Source organism: Anser brachyrhynchus, assembly GCF_964034855.1.
Source record: "Anser brachyrhynchus genome assembly, chromosome: 3".
NCBI lineage: Eukaryota > Metazoa > Chordata > Aves > Anseriformes > Anatidae > Anser > Anser brachyrhynchus.
Genome location: NC_137696.1, coordinates 28,361,311 through 28,383,654, shown reverse-complemented (window position 1 = coordinate 28,383,654; position 22,344 = coordinate 28,361,311). Strand labels below are relative to the sequence as shown.

Below are 22,344 nucleotides of genomic sequence, written 5' to 3'. Positions count from 1 at the left end.
AGTGGATTCCTGCTTAGCCATGCCAGCCTTCTTCCTCATCTCCTTGACTTCCCACATTTTGGAATTATCCTTTTAATGTGCTTCCAGTCTGCAAACTTTTGCTTCAAAGATGATGGTATTTCCTTTAGTAAAACTTAGCTTTCTGATGCTATTCTCCCTCTGCTCCTGTGCTTTGGATCTGAAACTTTAGTTACTTTTAAACTTTGCTTAATCTGTATTAGATATGATACTCGTTTTAGTGGTGTGTATTTGCTAGATGTCTTAATGTCATCTTCAGCTTGAGATGAAAATTGGAACGTTGACTCCACAGATGGTTTATGTAGTTAAGCTTGGGATGGAGATTGCAACTATAAGTTATATATGTTTATATACATTAATATAATATTGTATACTGTTAATAATGATTAATCATATATAGCTAGTTCCATGCTACCCAAAATCCATGGTTGTGAGTCTGCTATTATTAATTCCTATCAATGCTTTGCTTTTATTAAGGTTTATCTTTGTAACATGGCTGTTTCTTGCCTTGACTGTCATTGTATTGTCTGTTAAATATCCCTTATTCCCTTTGAGTTTGAACAGGTTAAGAATTAGCACATACATCAATTTTTTCTGGAACCCACCTATCCCTTTAAGATAGACCACATATAAAACCCTAGTTAATACATAAATCAAAACTTTACTGTGTTCTTCTTCCTATTGAAACTTTCATGTAATTTCAGTGGCTTTTTTCCACTTCTTGCACTGCTTGTGTCCAAAACACATTTATTCCAATTTCTCAGGTGCCTATTTCAGACTGTTCTAATGTGTGCTTTCTCTCAATATCACTCATTTTAAAAAATAATAGTTTGTACAGAAATTTTCAGAAGATTCATATTTCTAATATATTATGAATTTTGAGCATCTGACTCAGGCACGTGTCTTCAAACTTAAATAACAGTTCTGAATGAAAAGAATTGCTGAATTTTATGTGAACTAGCATGAGAAATCTACAGGTAGGACTGAATTGCCAACTCAGAATGACTGCATGTCCCCTGCATAGCGTACTTTTGTGTTCAATATGGTAGCGTGCAACAATACTTTAAAAAATAAAGGAAAATACATGGGTTATAAATTGGTAATTCCATGTTGAAAAATACTGACTCTCATTTGAGATTAAGCTGTTCAAAATAATACTTTTTTTTCTACCTGAGTGTCCTGGAGTGATTTCCTTAGTATTTTTGATGGTCACCTGCTGCTAGGGAATAGTTCGCTGCTAAAACTGTGAAACTGAAAGAACAGATTTTTTGGAAGAGAAATTTATTCGTAAATTACTTACTGTAAGAACAGACTGCTCTTAAATTAATGTTAAGTGATTTTACACGTGAGTTGAAAAGCAGTTTTCTTTGTGGAAGGTGTTTATTGAGCAAAGGACGTTTAGTTTCAATAAGCTGTATACGAACTGAAATTCTGGAACGTAATGTTGCAGAATACTGTGCCAAAAGCAAAGCTTCACTTCTTTGCAGGCGTTTAATCCCAATGGTTAGATTCAGCTTCCCTTGCTCCTCAGCAGTCGTGTTTTTTAATTCTAGTTGGGACTTTCCCATGCGGATTTCCCTGTAGTTTCTTGTGTTGCAGCTAATTTGTGTTCTGAGTAATTCATAAGAAGAAGTGGGAGAGATGAGTGATTATCCCTATCAGAGAGTAAAAAATGGGGGAGAGGAATGAATCTGTTATCAATCAAAAGTTTTTCTAGTCAAAGGCAAGTGCTAACTCATGAGAGCTGTTAATGAAACAATGTGGAGCTACTCCTTCTGCTTTGACCTCCCAGTTGAATGGTAACTCTTGTAGGAGTTTGACCTGCTATAAGAAATCAACAACCACACTGGTTCTCGGGGTTTCATAACGTCAGAAGAAGAATCTGCATGAAAATCGGTCATGAGGTACATAAGCTGGTCTCAGATTGCTCTTGCTCTAAAGCCTTAAATAGCAAGTTAAATACTGTACTGTCTGAGGTCCTGGAGTGGACAAACCACATCGTTTGAAGCTGGATGCAAGCAACAACACGACTAGGTTCCTTTTGCTGTGCCAAGCACACAGTGCTTCGTGCAACAACGTATTCAGCTGGGTTTTTGCAGTGCCATACAAAAAAAAAAAAGAGGGGTTCTTATTTTTCCTCTTTAACTTACCAGTTGAAAGGTATCTTATTTGAGGGCATTGGAAAGTTTAAAAAACAAAAACAAAAAAAAAAACCAAACTTTTAAGGTGCTAGCAAATAACTACTGAGTTAAGCCAAATGAGTTGTTTAGAACACACGCCAATTTTGTAAAGTATGTGTTGTTGACAGAAAGTAGGGGTGCAGTGCCAAGTACGTATTTTTTTAATAGTGAAGTGGAGAACATACATTTTCATTGTACTATGCCAGTAGGGGTTCAGGAACAAGTGGGAAAAATCATCTTACAAAACACCACCAAGACATAAAACTTGATATTTGGACCAGTATTCTGTTGCTTTATAAAAATGTGTATTTTAAGATGTCAGTATTAGAAGTGTTTGGAGTTTTTCTAGCTTTGTGCCACGCAGTTTGAAAATCCTAAGTAGGCACTTGATGAATCAGCGTCTTTCCATTCCTTTCTGCCCTACAAAGACTGCACATTTTAAGAAGGTTGTGTTTCTATGAATTGAGAACATATGAGCCAAAAAAAAAACCCCACTGAATCACCAGAAGTAGTAAGTAGCGGGATATGATTTTCAAAAAATAAACAAAATCCAACCCTAGTTGTTAACATCACTAAGACACTGAAGAGCAATCTCAGCTTTCCCTTGCTTTGGTTTTTATATTTAATTGAATCATTTTTTCTGTGGCTGCAATTCTGCAGTTTTCCATATGCATTTGAGCATTTACATCACTTTATCATTTTCTCTACTTCAGTAGAGGGGGGGAAAAACGAGCGTTGCGTTTTGGGCCAGGTGGGGAAGGCTTAGGTCAGCAGACTTTATTGGTGTCACTGTGCACTGAACTTAAGAATTTGGGATGTGAGAGAAGGACTGCGTTCCATCTGGGCGAAAGAATCATGTCAGGGTTCAGTTTGCTATGTTTTTTGAGCTTTCCATATGATCTCATCACTGGAGGAGGAAAGTATATTCTCCCATAAGAATAATCTTATACTTATGACTCCTTACTACTATGTCTTTTTTTTCTGTGAGCTTTTTGAGTGCCAGACCTCCCCTTACTCCCCCCCACACCCAACAAAAGCCAAACACCCTGTCTTTAGCTTTATATAGTATTGCTGTAGGTGGACTTATCCAGAATAATGGTTGGGTTTAACAATCAGTCTTACATTTTTGTCTATAGAAGAACTGTTCCTAACATATATTTATCTAGCTATTTGTCAAGCTTTAGATTTTGGGAAGAGAGCTTGTATGCTTTGCCTTCCTGAGGTTTGGTAAGCACCGTTTTGCATGAATCCTCCCTTGTCTAGATATAATTTCATACGCGTAGTTTAGTAAATTTACTTGGGAATAGATAATCGTTTAATTTTACTTAGTTAAGATTTAGATTGTCACTTTGGTTCCCCAACCCGCTTCCCCAGTAAGTTGGCAGTCAGCTCTTGAACAGCTGTGTGTTTTGGCAGCCGCGTGTGAAGCTGGAGAGAGTTGCCTTCCCTTATTCTCCTGCGTACCCCAGTGAATGTTTCTGTTGGGGAGGTATAGGCTAGTCCAAGTATAACCGTTACACCAGTACAACACATGAGAAAAAGAAAAAAAAATTGTAGAGGCAAGTAAACAAAGGATGCCTTTGAAGGCCTAATGACACGGCAAAGAGATGAAGACCTTTTCCTTTTGTTCTGGAATGTGACCATAGAGAATGTTTGTTTCCCCAGTCTGTCCATAAAAATAAGTCTTGTAATCACACCGAAATGGTTTTGATGCAGTGAAGGAATATGGGCATTTAAAAAAAAATGTATTATAGAGCTCATGTATAAATACTGAGGTGAGTGAAGACCTGTCATGTGTTGGAAATACAACAGAGAAGTGTAATAAGCTTGGAGAGCAAGAAATATAACAGGCAGTCTTGTGATTCGTTTGGCTCCTGCACCTTTGAACTGAAGTTTATGTTTAGTAGAGGAATACAAAGGGTGTTGGGTCAAGTTCTAGTAACAGCCTTCATGTTAAATTTGGCATTTTCCCAGGAGAGGGTGGATCAAGGAAAGCAAACTAAACCTTGTTTTTTTATTAGACTTGTCAAGGACGTAGTAATGAGCTACTTGTATAGGTATTGATTTGGTGTCCCTTCAGGTTAGTGGAGTATGGATCTTATTTTTAAAATGTGAATTATAAACTAAGTATTTAAGTCCCCCAAAATGATGTCTCATTGCTGCAATGTAATGTGCTATGCTCAAATGCTGAACTATCACATAAGCACTGAAGAGAAGACCTAAGGATTCTTATTTGCTAAAGCTCATGTATTCATGTTCTACTTGAAAAATAAAAAAGTATTCATTTTAGAGTGTAGAACTTTTACAAAGGGAAAGAAGGGAAAGAAATTGAGTTAATCTCCCCTGCATCTAGTAATGTACAGTTATTGAACCTTGGGGAAAAAAAAAAAAAAGCTAGCACACCGTGGTGATTTAATTTGTTTCTGATGGTGGTAGTTTCATTTTTCTGTCTTAACTACTGCAGGCTGGTAAACAGAGTGATGGATGGGGGGAACTGCTAGCAGGAGGGGAGTTTCTTATCTTCAGTTTGATACCTGGATATGAAAATTACAGATCAGGAACATTAAAGGTTTAGCTTTAGGATTTGTGTGAAATGATGGCAGAGTGCTTATTTTGTAATAATAGAATAGGTCAACTGGAAATCGTTCATATTTGCCATTTTTTTAAAGGATGTGAATCATCTTGTATCTTTATATGGATAAGAATAACCCACTACTATTAAAAAAGTTATTTCAAATGAAGCATGAAATATTTGTGATCGAGACTTTTGTGTAATATTTCCAGTTATAAGGCGCAGCCTGGAAAGTACAACTAAGAATAGTTTGAACAATTGTTAAAAAAAAGAGAAATGGTGCTCAAGGTTATCTTATTTGTGCTCATGAATTGTGCTACTTGAATACCAAATAGCTGTAAAACGAGTAGTATTTTTTCTTATGTTAAATAAAATTATGTAAAAATAGAGCTTTTGTGAAAACTTGGACTTGTGGAAGGACTGTGACAGAGCAGAGAATAAGAAGGCTAAATTTGATGGTCTGTGCTACTAATTAAGTCTGCTCATTTACCATTACTTAATCATTCTTTGGTTCTACCTTGATTATTATTGAAACATATTAGCTTATACTCGGTGTCTCCATTTTTTAATAGAATCTAAATGAAGTTTTGTCTGCCACGTGATTGTGAATCTGAGGTGCATTTTTTTTTTTTGACGAACACTCTGTAGACCTAATGGCTCTGCTTACAAATCGGTATCTAGGTCCTGTCATGTCACCTGGGGTTTATCATGCCTGTGTTGAATCCAGATTCAAATGTAGCAAAGCTATGTTTTGGGTTCAGAAATTGTCTTAAGTTTTCTGTAATACTGCTGCTACGTGTTTTAGAAAACCACAATTATTTGTTTTGTGCTTTGTGAACAATGCAGAGTCTTTCTGGATTTGAACATCGGTAAGATAGTTATGTGCCAGAATCCTATAAATAGAGAAGTCCAGTATGTTCTTGAATTGTCCTCCTCAGATGAGGGAATGTTCTTATCTACCTGTGGCATGCTTTTTAAGGGGACTGTGAAGCACTTGAAACTTGCAGCAAAGTTTATTTTAAGAAGAACCAGAGTCTTTGCATCTAAGCTTTCCTTGTGGATCAGATGTGATCCTTTCGGTCTAAAAGATACAACATTTCTTTTCTCAGTATAGTTCATATATTATAATTTTGCTATACCTATATTGAACTACTTTCTGTCTAGAAGAAGGATGGCCTAATTGGATGTTGTTATCCTATTACGATCTTAGGTGATGAGGCTAGAATATGTGCAATTTTAGAACTGCAGGCGTATTTCCTCATCTCATCTGGAATCTTTTGCTACCATAAGAAACACAATCTCTCTTCTCCCCTAAACCTGAAAACCATTTAAGCATTTTTCTAGTTGTCGTTGTTGACTGCCATTGCAAATGTGATAGAAAGTGATGCTATGTCAGTGTTACGTTTGACTGGTGCTTTGTCAAAAACATCATTATTGAAAGCTTACAAAGCAGCTGGATGCACTGCAGTATTTTCTTGTGCCAGGAAATGGAAAATGAGATATTGGGAAATGCAGCATTTTTTTTCTTTAAAAGATAGGTGAGGGGAATTTTCCCACCTTCATGTTTTATGAACAAATATTTCATTACTGTCCCTCTGTAATTTATGAAGAATGCATGTCTCTTCAGCCATTTCCATTCTCCAAATGGCAGGCCACATTCCTTGCAAGCCAGACAGCTCATGTGTTTTGGATAATGCTGGGTCTACAGGAGTGCAATGTTCAGAGAACTTGACTTACTGATAAGAAACCATTCTCTTCTATTTTTATTTCCTCTCTGCACTGGACATTTGCTGTAAAGACAATTTGTGTAGTTCCACCCTCACCCCTCCTAATTGTGTGCTTATGGTATGTTCAGCTTTTTTGTGTTTCTATCACGACGATGTTCATGATATGTTCCCTTCTAACTTTAGACTGTACCTTAGCTTCCAGATGACTGTCCACAGCTAATCCTCTTTATGGCAGCAATAAACTCTCCTGATGATAAAACTGTAGCTTTGAGTCATCAATAGAACTGTTCCTTAGGGAGCAAATAAAACATCTAGGTGTTGACTGCAGTAAAATGTCAAAACCAAAAAGCATTTCATTTGTGAGCCTATGAACTTTTGTGTGCTGAACTTCATCCTGGTGTGTGTGTGTATGTATATTTTCAAAATGCATGCATACATTTGTATTTGATGCCTTGTGCTAACAGGGGCTAGGGCCTTCCAAGCCTCCTCTTGTAGAAGTAATTGCCCCTGGAAAACAAATTGTATGGAGCTAGTACAACTACACCTTCTTTGTTCTTTGGTCTTTGTGGACAACTTTGTCTGTGGTTTTAGCATTTATTTAAAATTCATGGTTGGTGGTGAGGAGAAAGGAAAACATGCAGGGAGAAAACTGCTAAGAAAAGGTGCAAAAAAGTAAATCGCTTCTTGATCTTTCATTAGTCATTATGCCTTTTGTGTTGGCCACAGATTTTCAGAATGGATGCCTGTAAGCAGAATGTCAAAGTGCTAGCAGTTTTGAATTTATGAAAGAGGACTGTGCAAGGAGCATTCCTTTAACTTTTCAAGTAGAAAGGATGTAACCAAAAAGATAATTTGTCTTAAGTAACTTTTATGTTCTAATCTAAATTACTTGTATTTTAACAGTGAACAGAGTATCTGCCAAGCACGAGCTGCTGTAATGGTCTATGATGATGCCAATAAGAAATGGGTACCAGCTGGTGGATCAACTGGATTCAGCAGAGTTCATATATATCATCACACAGGCAACAACACATTCAGAGTAGTGGGCAGGAAGATTCAGGATCATCAGGTAAGTGAATCTTTGAAAACTTTGAATAGAAATTGTAAGCTATTTTTATGATTCTTTTTGACACTAAGAAATAGGTCTTCAGTAATGGGAACTGTAAATAGTAAACTTTTATTTTAACTCAAGTAATGAAAACTGTATTGCGGCTTTTTCCCCCATCAGCTGAGTGTTTCATATACCTTCAAGGCAACATTCCTTGTACGTTCTTCACCGTTCCTTCCTACGTGCAGATACAAAGGGTAGGGAGGAAGACTTCTACACACGTCATCTGGTTCTCCTTTAACCAAAATGTTAGTCTAAGAACTAATGTTCTTCCCTATATTATGCAGTTAGCTGCAGTCTACTTTGGTACCAACAGTTCTTTTTTTCTAGCTGTTTCTGTATTACAAAAAGTTGGATACCTGGTTTGTCATTTCCCCTGATCAGTTAATTAAAAAAAAAAACAAACAACTTTAGATATTTGGTAATGCTGATCAACTACCACTTTGAGAAGTAGAGAAGAGAGTAGTAATGATCACATCTTAAGTTCCTTGATGAAGAATTTAATAGATCTTGAATAAATGGCAAACTAGCACTCTGTTGTGAAATATGATCTGCCTTGTGATAGTTGGGGTGGAGTTATATCTACTATCTTCTTGTTTGAGGAAAATTTCTCTCACCTTTTCTTGATCTTTTATCAAGAAAACCTGAGACATGGAATGATAATCTCACATGTGATTTGTCACTAAACACGTATTCCAAGTAATAAATAGTATCTGTGCATTTCCCTGAGGACAAATATATATTTTCTTGCCATTAGTCAGGAGATAAAGCTGAGAGGATATGGTTATCCAAGTGCAATACGATGTTCTTAGTGGGTGACTTGTAGCAAATGGTTGTACTGCTGGCTAGAATTCACCAGCTTTTGTGTGAGCCATAACAGTCTTGCAAGATGATACCTTATGATGCATAGAAGAAATCCATGTAAACTGTTACTGAAAGCACTGCAAGTTAAGGGGTTCAGCAGCCACAGTAGGAAGGTGATAACTTGGTTAGAAAAATTCTCACAAGTACTTTGTGAAGTTGATGGAAAACCAAGGTGGTTTCTGAAATCCAAATGCATGTTCACATGCTAGTAAAGAAACTGTTGATGTTACTACATTGCTGTTAGGAAATACTGCATCATTTGAAATGCGAATTATCAACTTTGGTAGTTTAAGCAGAAATACATTACTGAACATTGTCCATCTTGTAGATTACAGGACTGAAATTAACCCACATGGTTAAGGAATAAAAACTAAATGAAGCTGAAACTTGTGATGAAACAGCACTTGAAACTGCTTTAATTTTTCATTATTATAGGTGGTAATAAATTGTGCCATTCCGAAAGGACTGAAGTACAATCAGGCTACACAGACCTTTCACCAATGGCGTGATGCAAGGCAAGTCTACGGTCTGAATTTTGGCAGCAAAGAAGATGCCAATGTCTTTGCAAGTGCCATGATGCATGCCTTAGAAGTATTGAATTCACAGGAAGCTGGTAAGTCTCTTAACTCTACTTTTGGAAGATTGATCAAATAGAGATGAAAAAAATGAAATCTTTATGCATAAAAGACAGTAAGTCTTGTTTCTAATCATGATTCAGCCTCCAGCCATTTTAATGATTTGGGTGTTTTGTCTGCATAACTGTTGCTGCTTAACAGTGATTCTCAACCTGATTGCCACCCACATAAATGGAATTCCTAAAAACTAACTTGATTTTCATGGTATTTATTACATGTAGGAACTTGCTGACTTATTTTGGTAAATAAGCACCTGACCAAGAAATCTATACCTCTTAATCACAGTACTTTTCAGTCTTCAGGTGGTGTCTATAATATATTCTATTTAGACATTACAGCAGATGGATCAGTATAGCACTGGGACACACAGAGGGAGTTCTCATTTTATGAGACTTCTAGACTTTTGTGTTCATGTAACCAAAGAGTTCTTTTGTCCTCATTAATCTTTAAAGGTTGTCTGTGTAACAAGAGAGAGTATTTCTGTGCCAGGTTTCTTTCTCGTGTGTAGAAGAGAAGCTGTGGATAACCTTAGGGCTGTCTCAACTACAGCAAAAAAGGGTGACTTGATAAAGTTCCTTTTCATTCTTACAGCTTTTTCAACACTTGCCTTTAGAAACTAAGCTAGCTAGACCAAGTAGTGCTGTTATGCAGTACATGAGGCCAAAAAATAAAGGATACCTAGAAGTGTAAGGTGTCTTTTGCCAGATAAAATCATGCAGTTGTATATCATATTCTCCTGCCTACTAGTTGGATGTTTTCTCCTCTAAATCCTCCAGTTCTCCTTTCCCTAAGGGCTATTTGATTGTAAATATTTAATGCACTCCAACTGTTTATTATCTCACAAACCAACATGAGTGGTTGTAACCTTTAAGTTGTCTGAATTGTAAAGAGAATCTTTGTTTCTCCTTCATGTGATTTTTGACTTGGTAGTAGTAGGTATAGGTGGAAATGTGTTAGCTGCATCACAAACTAGTGGTTGATGCTGTCAGCATTGGCAGAAATAACTGTTCTTATATAACTTTTGTGAGCCAAGAAAGAATGTGACTGGTTCATATTGTCTATTAGTGACCTGTTTCCCAGGCATATTGGTGCTCTAGCTTCCATCAAGATGAAATAAAAAGCAAACTTTAACGTAATGTGCCCTGAAAACACTTCAGCAGATGTCTGAAGATGATTAGCTATGCACTGCTGCTTGTAAAAACATTCACAAGCATGCATATATAAGCTTTTTGTAAGCCCATTATCATTTTCTAACAATGTTGAAAGATAAGTCCTCATAATGTATCTGTTAGAATACTATTCCAAATTTTCATCAGTTGAGGGGTTTATTAGTGTATGGTCTGCATACTAAATATTTTGACTTTTATCAATGTAAGAAGTAAAAAGAGATGATTGAGCAACCTGCTCTAGTGGAAGGTGTTCATGCCCATGGCACAAAGGGGTTGGAATTAGGGGATCTTTAAGGTCCCTACCAATCCAAACAAGTCTATGATCCTATCTTTCTGAACATGACCACTTATATAAGGAAAGTATGATACTAAATGGCTTGCAGTTCAGAAACAAACTAATTGGACTCCTTGCTCTGAGTTAATGCATTTCTTATATCTGTAGTAGGATGTTACTGCACTCTTAAAATTATATAGTCTCCCTCTCCTGCATATATTTGAAAAATGTCAGTGGTCTTTACTGGCATTATTTGAAATTTTATTGAGGATCTCTCTCCCTCTAGTGGATCTGCAAAAGCAAAGAAGTGGCGCATGTAGCACAGAGTTCAGTGACAGCCTTTTTGTCATTCTAATGAGTTTAGAATGCAGAGTGAAAGTGTTTGAAGTTATAGTAGAATAAAGCCATAACTGCAACTGGCAATTTTCTTATTAAAAAAACAACATGGTACATATGTCTCAAAGGACTATAAAGTGATGGGTGCCTTGTCAGTGGAATTGCTTGAAATATGCTGCATGTCTAGTCTTTTCTCTCCCTGATCTACAGTACTGAACATGTGATCATTGTATTTTCTTTTAAGTTTGAACTCTGGTTATTTAAATAAATACAAAAGTTGGGGGGTTTTCACTCTGTTCTGCTTTGAATGGTTGTATTAACTAGTAGCTATGCAACCAGACCCTATTCTTCTGGCTAGTTGAGCAGACTATAGGCTACCTGCACACTGGAAAAGAAAGACAATATGCAGGAGTGTATATTAGCCTAGAATTTTAAGGTAGGCTACTAAAGCTACAAACCCATGCCACGTACCTTTTAGGAAACGTACTCAAAATCACAGAATCATCTAGGTTGGAAGGGACCTCCAAGATCACCGAGTCCAACCTCTGACCTAACACTAACAAGTCCTCCACTAAACCATATCCCTAAGCTCTACATCTAAACGTCTCTTAAAGACCTCCAGGGATGGTGACTCAACCACTTCCCTGGGCAGCCCATTCCAATGCCTAACAACCCTTTCAGTAAAGAAGTTCTCCCTAACATCCAGCCTAAACCTCCCCTGGCGCAACTTTCGCCCATTCCCCCTCGTCCTGTCACCAGGCACGTGGGAGAATAGACCAACCCCCACCTTGCTACAGCCTCCTTTAAGGTACTTATAGAACGCGAAGGTCTCCTCTGAGCCTCCTCTTCTCCAGGCTGAACAATCCCAGCTCCCTCAGCCGCCCCTCGTAAGGCTTGTCCTCCAGATCCCTCACCAGCTATGTTGCCCTTCTCTGGACTCACTGGAGCACCTCCATGTCCTTCTTGTAGTGAGGGGCCCAAAACTGAACACAGCACTCGAGGTGCGGCCTCACCAGAGCCAAGTACAGGGGGACGATCACCTCCCTGGTCCTGCTGGCCACACTGCTTCTTATACAGGCCAGGATGCTGTTGGCCTTCTTGGCCACCTGAGCACACTGCTGGCTCATATTCAGCTGACTATCCACCAATACTCCCAGGTCCTTCTCGGCCAGGCAGCTTTCCAGCCACTCATCTCCCAGCCTGTAGCTCTGCTTGGGGTTGTTGCGCCCCAGGTGCAGGACCCGGCACTTGGCCTTGTTGAACTTCATACAGTTGGCCTCAGCCCATCGCTCCAGCCTATCCAGATCCTCCTGCAGAGCCTTCCTACCCTCGAGCAGATCGAAGCATGCACCTAACTTGGTGTCGTCTGCAAACTTACTGAGGGTGCACTCGATCCCCTCATCCAAATCATTGATAGAAATATTAAAGAGATATTAAAGAGAACTGGCCCTAGTACTGAGCCCTGGGGGACTCCACTAGTGACCGGCCTCCAACTGGATTTGGCTCCATTCACCACAACTCCTTGGGCCTGGCTATCCAGCCAGTTTTTAACCCAATGAAGCGTACGCCAGTCCAAGCCATGAGCAGACAGTTTCTTCAGGAGAATGCTATGGGAACAAAAAAATGAACCAAACTTTCTTCAGTTGATACTCAGGAGAATTTTGAAAGACTTCATTTCATTAAGTAATTGTCTGAGGCAATTACTGCACCTTAATCAAATGACAAATGTGTCAGCAGTTCAAGAGATCATTTGAAGAGGATTTCTGGCTTTAAGGTTGCATGCTGTGTGTTCAGGTATTCAGTGAATGGTCTTAAATGTCTGGAATAAAGATGACTGGTTTCTGTATAGGTTTTGCATTGCATTACAAAAATTTTCATATCTCCATTAAATAGAGCTCAGTGTTGCTATCAAAGTGACTCTGGAATGAGAGAAGAGCCACAATGAAAGGAGGAAATGAGCGAGAAAATTCTCCGATGTCTGAGAAAACTGATTATCCCTTTGAAGAAATAAGGGCAAATAAGTAAATTATGCTTTGGGAGATGGGAAGAAGGAAGATCTATCACAGAATCATAGAGCGGCTTTCGTTGGAAGGGACCTTAAAGATTACCTAATTCCAACCCCCTTGCCATGGGCAGGGATGCCAGCCGCCAGATCAGGTTGCCTGGGGCCCCATCTAACCTGGCCTTGAACATCTCCAGGGATGAGGCATCCACAGCTTCTCTGGGCAACCTGTTCCAGTGCCTCACCACCCTCTGAGTGAAGAATTTCCACTTAACATTTAATCTACACCTCTCCCCTCTTTTCGTTTAAAACCGTTTCCCTATATCCTATCACAATCTGCCAGTGTAAAAAGTTGCTCTCTGTCTTTTCTATAAACACTCTTTAAGTATTGAAAGGCTGCATTGATGAGCCTTCTCTTCTTCAGGTTGAACACCCCCAGCTCTCAGCCTTTCTTCATAGGACGAGTGCTCCAGCCCTCTGATCATCCTTGTGGCCCTCCTCTGGACCTGCTCTAACAGCTCCACATCCTTCTTGTGCTGCCCACTCCTCTGTTGATGCAGCCCAGGATGCAGTTGGCCTTCTGGGCTGCAGGCGCTCACTGCTGGCTCATGTCAAGCTTTTCATCCACCAGAACCCCCCAAGTCCTTCTCTGCAGGGCTCCTCTCAGTGAGTTCTTCTCCCAGTCTGTACTCATCTCTGGAATTGCCCCGAGACAGATGAAGCACTTTGCACTTGGACTTGTTGAACCTCATTAGGTTCATAGAGGCCCAATTCTCAAGCTTGTCCAGGTCCTCTTGAATGGTATCCCTTCCTTCTGTTGTATCAGCTGCACCACACAGGTTGGTGTCATCTGCAAACTTGCTGAGGGTGCACTCAATCCTATTGTCTGTGTCGTTTCTAAAGATATTAAACAGCACTGGTCCCAAGCTGGACCCCCGGAGGGACGCCACTTGTCACTGGCCTCCACCTGGACATAGAGCCAATGACCTCAACTCTCTGAGTATGGCTGTCCAGCCAATTTTTTTCATCCACCCTTCAAACTCTTAACTCTACAATTTTAAAGATAAGGATGTCGTGTGGGACCATGTCAAAGGCATTATAGAAGTCAGTCGGTCTTCCCTTGTTGACTGATGCAGTCACTCCGTCACAGAAGGCCATCAGATTGGTCAGGCAGGATTTGCCCTTGGTGAAGCCGTGCTGGCTGTCTCGGATCACCAGCTTGTCCTGCATGGGCCTTGACGTTGCTTCCAGGAGGATCTGATCGGTGATCTTGCCAGGCACAGAGGTGAGACTTGCCAGTCCATAGTTCCCTGGGTCCTCCTTTCTACCGTTTTTAAAAATGTGAGTGATATTTCCCTTTTTCCAGTTGCTGAAGGAGTGTGATGAGTGACTTTTCCAGTTACTTATCATATTGAGATTTTATGCAAAAAGTACCTTCCAGTTCATTGGGAAGTGGTATTATTTTGTGGGGCATCAGTCTTCAGCCCCAAAAAGGCCTTGCTAAGAGAAAAAGAAAACAAGTATGAGATTGATATGTGTAATTTACGTTTGAGGTGGTACTTAGGGTTGTTTGTTTGCAGAAGATGAAAGGATGTTTGAAAGATGTAACTGTCAACAAGACCATTTTGATTCTTTCTAATGTACTCAGTGTATCTTACATTCATTATGTTTTTTATATGAATATTTAACAGTTAATTTGTTTTTTGTTATGATTTTAAATGATTTTGGGGCATTCTACATAGAAAGACCAGGATAGGAATATCTTCAGTGAAACTGTTCTAATATTGCCTTAGGAGATGCTTTAATTCATAGGAAAATCAGGAGGAAGAGAAAGAAATATAGTTCCCCCCCCCAATCTCTGTATTTTGCTGGCCTAACAGTAAAAACAAATTGAGGTTACATTTCTTTAAAATCATTAGTAACCCTAGAAGCTAAGTTGTTCAATTATTAAATAACCAAACCTTTATGGAGAAAAGATGCATGCTTTATCCACAGCTTTGGAAATACACTGATCTGTGATCCTTTCTCTTATAGTGAAGATAGTTCATTAGATCACCCCTTATAGGGGAATGTACTAACCTATAGACTGAATAATTTAGTATCTTTGGAAAATGCAAACTGGGATGAAAACTGCAGTTGCCTAATTGGAATATGTGTAGAGACTATAGAAGGTTGAAATGAGAAATTTATGGGGAGGAGTAAGGAAGAGGGGGAGAACAGCTCAAAATGTTTCTCACACTGTTGTTTCACATCATGCTACAACTTGTTTCAAGAGAAAAATGATTTTGCTGCAGTGAAGTAATTATGCTGTACCTGTACTCTGGCAGCCTTTTGGAACAGGCTGTCAGCACTGCTTGTCAGAACGGTAGTAATGTGATGTGCTATTATTACCTGGGTTGTCAGAAGTAGAAGAATATATCTATTTTTGATAGTAAATTTTTCTTTTTGTTTTAAGTATGGGATTGATTAAATTTTTTTTTGGTAGTTACTAGCTTCTATAACTCTGATTTATTGGCCAAACTATTGATCTAAAAGAAGTTTTAACTGTTTATTGGACAAAATACTTCCATTTCAATTGCATGTAAGATCATCCAGAGCATCGTTAATTTCAGCTGGGGTATTGAAGTGGAGGAGAAATTGCTAAGTTTTCAGGGTTGTACTCACCTTTAAGTATTGCCTTTGTGGTATTTTTGATGATTTTTGTGATTCTTGAGGATTAGTGTTGTATCAAGTGAAAGTATTAAAGTTTGGGTGGGCAACCAAAAAGAAGTTCATTAAAATTTGATAGTTGGCCTTAACTGCAGGGCAGCCATAGATAGAAGTGTATTAGTTTTGTGAATAAGGTTTTGTTTAATAAATATCGGGGAGCGTCAAGAAGGGTTCATGTTGTTGTCTTAAATATTATGTGTAGAAGTGGTAGCTATGTTATATCTGACATCTTTTGTAATCAGGGTGTTGTCATACATTCATTAACATAATTGTGAAAATTTAACTTTGTTATAAAGGCTCAATTATTTGATATTAATTTAAAATTGACAGTTATCACCTATAAAATTGCTACTTAAAGAAACTTTTACAGAACTGGGGAAACAAGTAGTAAATACCTTACTGATGGTGCTGATATATTTAACCTTTGATACTTTAAGATCATTTTTTAAAGTTTGTTGGAGTGACCTTAGTACTCTATCCTGGAAGCTTTGTCTCCATCTCCCCGTACATAAAAGAGGGAAGCAGAGAGGGAAGCCACAAGCTTGCTTAAGGCCACCAAGTAAGCTTGTTCCCAAGCCAAGTGTAACACCCAACAGCCTTGTTTCCAAGGCTCTGCTGGCATTGATAGGAGGCTCTGCTCCCTTCAATAGAAAGTTTATCTGTACTCAAATTCAAATATGTTTTATTGAATGTTTTTGTTATCCTTGGCCCCTTTTTATTAACTTGTGCAGCTAGAAGTGCCTGTGAAGTGAAATGAAAAGCATTAATTTCTATACAGGAAAAGCAACATAATCACCATTTGCTAAAATAAATCAAAACGAGTCAATTAATTCAACTGAAAGCACTTATAAAATGGGAGTCACATATGAAGAGGCAGATATTTGAAGGAATGGGAAGTCTTAACTGGAAGGTAATTAGCTTGAATAGAAGTACTAGAGTAGTTTTGTTGCTTATTAATGCCCTAGTGTTTGAGCATCGTAGCCTTGCTTATAAATCCATAATACAAACCCAGGTCTAGATGAGAGGTCTAGATGCCACTTTACTTTCGCTAAACACTAGTTAGCAACTTTCCCTAAATTTTGTTCTGTAATGCTCTACAATAGGACAGGCTCTGAATAGGAGGAGGAGGAAGTAGAGCAAAGTGAAATAGGTCATTTCCCCATGATCACTTTTCCTAGTACTTCCTAGTATCAATCGCTGAAGAAGTCTGCTTTCCATTCACTTAGAAAAATCTTCAAGCATTTATTAAAATACATCATTTGGTTTATTAAAGAAAACAAACACATTCTTATATTCCACAACAGAACTACATCTTTTAACTTTGGCTTTGAACTTTTGCCTGGGGTGTGCTCTTTGCTTAGTAGGTGTGCTCGAATTGTCCTTTATCATCTTTAGAAAAGGTTTTCACTGTTATGCAATACTTATCTTTATAGCATATGCCTATACAAATTAACTCGCTGTCTGCTTTCGTTTCATTCGTCCTTTGAAAAACATTCATACTTCGCTTTATATTTCAGACTATACGATGGGTATGTTGCTTAGCTTTGGCACTGCTACACTGAGAAATGAAACGGTGGAAATTCTTAATTACTGGGTTGTTCATACAATTGTTTCTCTAAGGCAAAAAATGAGGTCTTCACCTCAAACTAAAATTCTCATGTCATCTAGTTGACCAAGTTTTTCTAAAGATACTAGATTAAAAAAAAGATAGTCTTTAGATCCTGTACTCTTAGACTGTCTTTAAATGAATGGTACAGTAATTGCAGGTGTGAGTGTTGGCTTGACCTATCCTTACATTACCACCTCCCAAGGAAGCCTGTCCAGCTAGATGGAAATACACATTGTAGGTATATAACCTGTGATACATGTATTGTTCCTATCTTGAACAGTAAATATCCTGTTTTTTCGTAGCGTAGGAATGCAATGTCTTCTGGTGCTTTGTCAACACTGCCAACATCAGACAAGTGATATTAAAAGAAGCAGGGTGGAGAGTTTCAGGTGAAACTCCAAAGCAGACAATATATTCGCAAACACCAGGGAAAAAAACTGGAAAGTCACTGAGAAAAACATGTTTCTATCGTCAACTTGCCAACTATAGTTTCATAGTGTTGTGCAACTGGAATTAATATATTCAGCTCTTGAATGGACATAGAGGTAAGAAGTCAATTTGAGGTGAAAAGGAAGTTAAGGAACTTGATAAACTACGACACTGGTTGTGGTTTAAATAAGGGATGCTCAGTTTGGCTCAAGCAGTCCCCAGCAGCTGGGTGTCATTCTTTGAGCTATGCCAGCATAGCTGTCTCCATGGCTGTGGGAAGAACCAGATCAGGTCCTGATTTAGCTGGGGAAAACAATTCTTTCAGGCTTTCCCCCCGGGATTTTTAATGCATTGGATTTTCAGTCCATCTCTCACTTGATAGTTGCCCCAACTGTTGTAGAGGAAGGGTGATGCAAACACGAAAATAAGCTGAAAAGCAGAAAACCTTTAAACTGAACTACTGCTGAACAAATTAGTATATGAAATTATATCCTCTGTCAAAGTACACCACAGACTGCACCATCTGTACTTTCTTTAGAAAAAGAGAGATGTTAGATTTTCCTTAAAACTTGAACAGATGATTCAGCTGTATCTTCTACTTGGCTTGTACTGGTCTTTGAAGATAAAGCGATTCTGTAGATGGAACAGACTTTTTGTCCAGGCAGGATCTGTGAATATTTATCTGGGTGCTAGATATTGCCAGTGTATCTTGAAGTGTTCAGAAACAGCTAAGAAAGCTTTTTGTCACCTAGCTCCTGCTTGTTTGTTTATAGCATCTGTCCCCCTGTCTGGACAGTCCTGCTTTAGCAAGGAAGTGGTGGTCATGACTTCCTGGAGTAAATTAATTTTACAGCGTAAGAGATACCTTTCCCCTTGGTTACGTACCTTTAGCTTGCCAGTGTCCATCAGCATGGTGGCTACTTCAGAATGTGTTTACAGAGGGGATTTCCTTGGTGAACATTCCTAATGGCTTGGTAGCTCACCATTTCTTTCTTGAAAGCCTTTGATCTACTAAAGTTGCATTTCTTCCTGGTAAATAAAATACATATATAAGTACTAAAACCAACTGTGTCAGGTTGCTTTGCAGGTGATTGCGTTCAGCTTTATTGCATGTATAGATGGTAAAAAGCACCATAGCTTACTGGAGCAGGTTGGCTTCCCATGTCACATTCTGCGAGGCTAACGCAGAATGAATTTTGCAGAATTTTGACTGAGAGTGAAAAGCTGGAGGTTATGAGAACAGGTTTTACTATGAAATTCTGTTTGTAGAATAACAAAATCAAATTACAACATCTGGTCTGTGCCACTTCATTTCCCTTCTTTCCCATCTCAGCCTTCCATAAGCAGTGGATGAACAGTCAGCACAAACAGTGAGATGATTTGTTTCCAAGGGTGATAGCAAAAGAAGGAATGGGGAGGGGGCACCAGCAGAAAGGCTGCAGAGTGACAGTATGAACTCAGCCACTGCAGCATGGTGGACATCTAATAATACTCTGTTCAAGGCCAGTTAAATACAGGAGACTAAGCGGGTAGAGGTTCCAAGTTTTCATTTTTACTGCATTTCAGTACCATAGTCCCAAATTGGTAAGTGGCCATAGTGTTGAGTCCTGAGCCTTGAGCTAACAAAACCAAAGGAGATAAGGGATGAAAACAAGAATAAGGAAGTGGCTGAAGGAACGTTTCAGAGTGACTCATAGTAACCTTTTGCTCATTAAGGGTCATTAGATGAAAGGATATGAAAATAGGAGCATTGGTTGAGGTGCCCCCCCTGCTGGACCTCTGTAACACACGCTCAGTAGGAGGTAAGCTAGGCAAGGTAGAAAAACCAATCAGAAGTAGCAAGGCAGATAGTTTCACAAGTTGACTGTGCATAAATAACAGTACTTCAAGTCAGATGTGTGTGTGCTTTGCAGAAGCTTGCTAAACACCTCATTGTGCAGAATGAATTAAAAGACCTTCATGTCTGTTCTAGCTCTCTCTGCTTGTTGGCTAGGTGCACTGGGCATGAACCTAGGGATAACAGTATGATCAAAAGATGTTTTTCATATTTTTGGTTTTTGCTTGTTTATTTTTAATGCTTAGATCATTGTGACTTGTACTGAGAAATGACAGATCTTAGGGAAGGAAATATATTAGACGTAGCAAGCAGTAATGGTATCTAGCATCTTTACGCAGCTGCCCCTGGGTTGTGTCTAATTCCAAAAGTCTGTGAAAGGCTGCAGCATGGTGCAGGCAGCAAACGTATGGGCTGCTTCCCTGGCTGCCTGGGGGCTGCAGACATGGCTTAATGGGCATAAAAGCCTAACACCTGTCACGAAGAGGAGATGAGAGATGAGGGGACTTGTAATGTCAGAAGTTTTAAAGCCAAAAAGTTTTCCAGATAAGCAATATGACAGATGTTTCTATTTTATTGATAACTTGATTATTAATTATCATTGCAGTTAGGTGTTTTGCATTAAAAATAATGTAAATTTACATCTGTGGATAGCTCTTGGAGATACTCCAAGCAAAATAGTACATCCATTGCATCATCATACACTTAAACATGAGGACCTAATGATTGCTAAAAAGAAGAACTAAGAAAGACAACCTCTGTAATACTTTCTGCTTCTGTCTTTTATAAGTAAGTTTGCATTATGTTTTAACTATAGAGTAGATTGTAAACAACTTTATCATTTTCAGGATTTGTTTTCTTTATGACCACAGTGAAGACAATACTGTGCTGTTTTGAGTACGTGGATCTTTTTGTGTAGCCTTCAAAGACGGCACTTGCTTGCTGAATCTGATGCAGATCAACTGTTCTTGAGGTCTCAATATATCACACATGGTCTTTTCATGTTTTGGGTGACTTACACAAGTTCAGATGGCAAACAACTTCAACATCTTGACATTTGAGATGGATGAGATCTCATTACAACTTGTCCGCTCTAACTACTTTGGTGGAATCTTGGGAAGAAGTTTGTTTCGTTTTGAGACCTCCTCAGAACTGTATAAATGGTGGTTGTTCTTAATTCTGTCTTTGATTCTGAATTCCGTAATCTTAAGTGTAGCTATCGTCTAAATAATTTCCTGCTTCACTGACCATTTTTACAGACAAAATACATTTGCTGTGAACTGTACACAATTCCAAATTTCTCCGTCATTCGATTCTGTTAATAGTTTTTAATTAATTTTGTGCTGTAAAGAAATTCATGAGGAATACAAACCTATCTGCTTTTAAAGCATAGATCTAATATACAATTTGAAAGATTTGTAATACAGACTTGGTCATCAGCAAAAAGTCACAGATGAATGATGTCTTTCTCTTTTATGTTTCTTGCATTTATCAAAATGCACAGTTTGTACATTTGCTGCATGCCTCTTCATTTGGATGCAATACTTGCCTATGGAAAAACAAAGTGCTTCAATCCAAGTTGACAAGCTAAAATCTTGAGTAAATTTTGGTGTGATTTGTAGAAACATACTTACTTTCCTTGTCTCGATTTCGCGATAAAGTTCTGATGTTTTTTCTCCTGTTCTTTCTTTTTTCTTTTTAATTTCCAGTGTTCTATTTAGGTGAGTGCTTTTAATTTTTTGAGTCTTTTCTGTTCCTCCAAGAATATTTGTCCATTGTTTTAAGAAAATACAGACTTGGGGTGCTTTTCAAAGCTTTTGTTAAGTCCAATCACATATATATATAAAATTTATTTTGCATTTCTGTGAAACTTCCATCCATGTGAAATAAAGCCATTCTGCAGATATGTCAGGTAACATTTGTTGCAGCTTTTATTTGCTGTATTATGTTGTTGAGCTTGTTTGGCTTAAGAAGCAGAAGCAGACAGATCCTACGTCATGTGATGGCTGTCCTTTTTCCTTGATTTTTTGTGCTCATCCTCCCCCACTCCCCCCCCCCCCAAAGAAGAAATCCAAATAGTGAATGATCTGTCTTCACTTCTAGGTCCTACGTTGCCTCGACAGAATTCACAGCTTCCCTCTCAAGTACAAAATGGTCCGTCACAAGAAGAATTGGACATCCAGAGAAGGTATGGTACTGTAAGAGAACAAATTGTTCAATTAAAGAATTTAGTAACTCATCACTGATGATGAGAAAGTAAATGTCAATGACTTAAAATTACTCTGTTGCATTAGGGTAGTATTTATATGGTTGCAATTTTCAGTAATGCAGCTTTACTGTGTAAAAACTTTGTAGCTTAGTTCCTTCTTAATCTCCACACATTCAGAGATTGCAAGGATTGCTCTTACTGGATTGTCATGAAAGAATTGAAATTCAAATTGGAAGTGAAAGACTTCACTGCTGTCATTTTCAGCCAGACTAATTACTTTTCCAGTGACTTAGAGCTTCAGTTTTTGAGACATGTTTATAAAGAAGAAATCAGTAAGCAAGGAAGGAACTTTTAACCTTTGGAAATAGAAAATAAGTCATCTAGTGGAACGTCAATTTTTCTTACTGGATGTGGATGCACTAAATCAAAATATTGTATGGGATAGCTTGTTCCCCTTTCTTCTATCTTAGTTCATTACCAAAAAAAAAAAGGAAACAAAAAAAAAACTCACCCCACAATCTTTATTTTCTGCTTCCAGTGTATACAGAACCTTTATTATACAGAACCTTACAGAACCAGTGTATTACAGAACCTTTAGTAGTTTAATTTTTGGCTATAGCAATATTGGTTATAGCTGTGCTGCCCTCAGGGAGAAGACTGTTCCTCTGG

The 22,344-nt window shown here is 38.4% G+C and overlaps 1 protein-coding gene across 6 annotated transcripts in view; it reads left to right on the top strand.

Annotated features, from left to right (window-relative positions):
* The window catches only part of ENAH (ENAH actin regulator), a 98,114-nt gene that overhangs the window by 38,253 nt on the left and 37,517 nt on the right, over positions 1-22,344 (top strand). For all 6 annotated transcript variants that reach the window (XM_080586296.1, XM_080586295.1, XM_080586297.1 and 3 more), the window contains exons 2-4: positions 7,401-7,566; positions 8,905-9,082; positions 21,570-21,654. In XM_080586296.1, the coding sequence (XP_080442422.1) occupies positions 7,401-7,566; positions 8,905-9,082; positions 21,570-21,654 (429 nt within the window). The remainder of the gene's footprint in view (positions 1-7,400; positions 7,567-8,904; positions 9,083-21,569; positions 21,655-22,344) is intronic.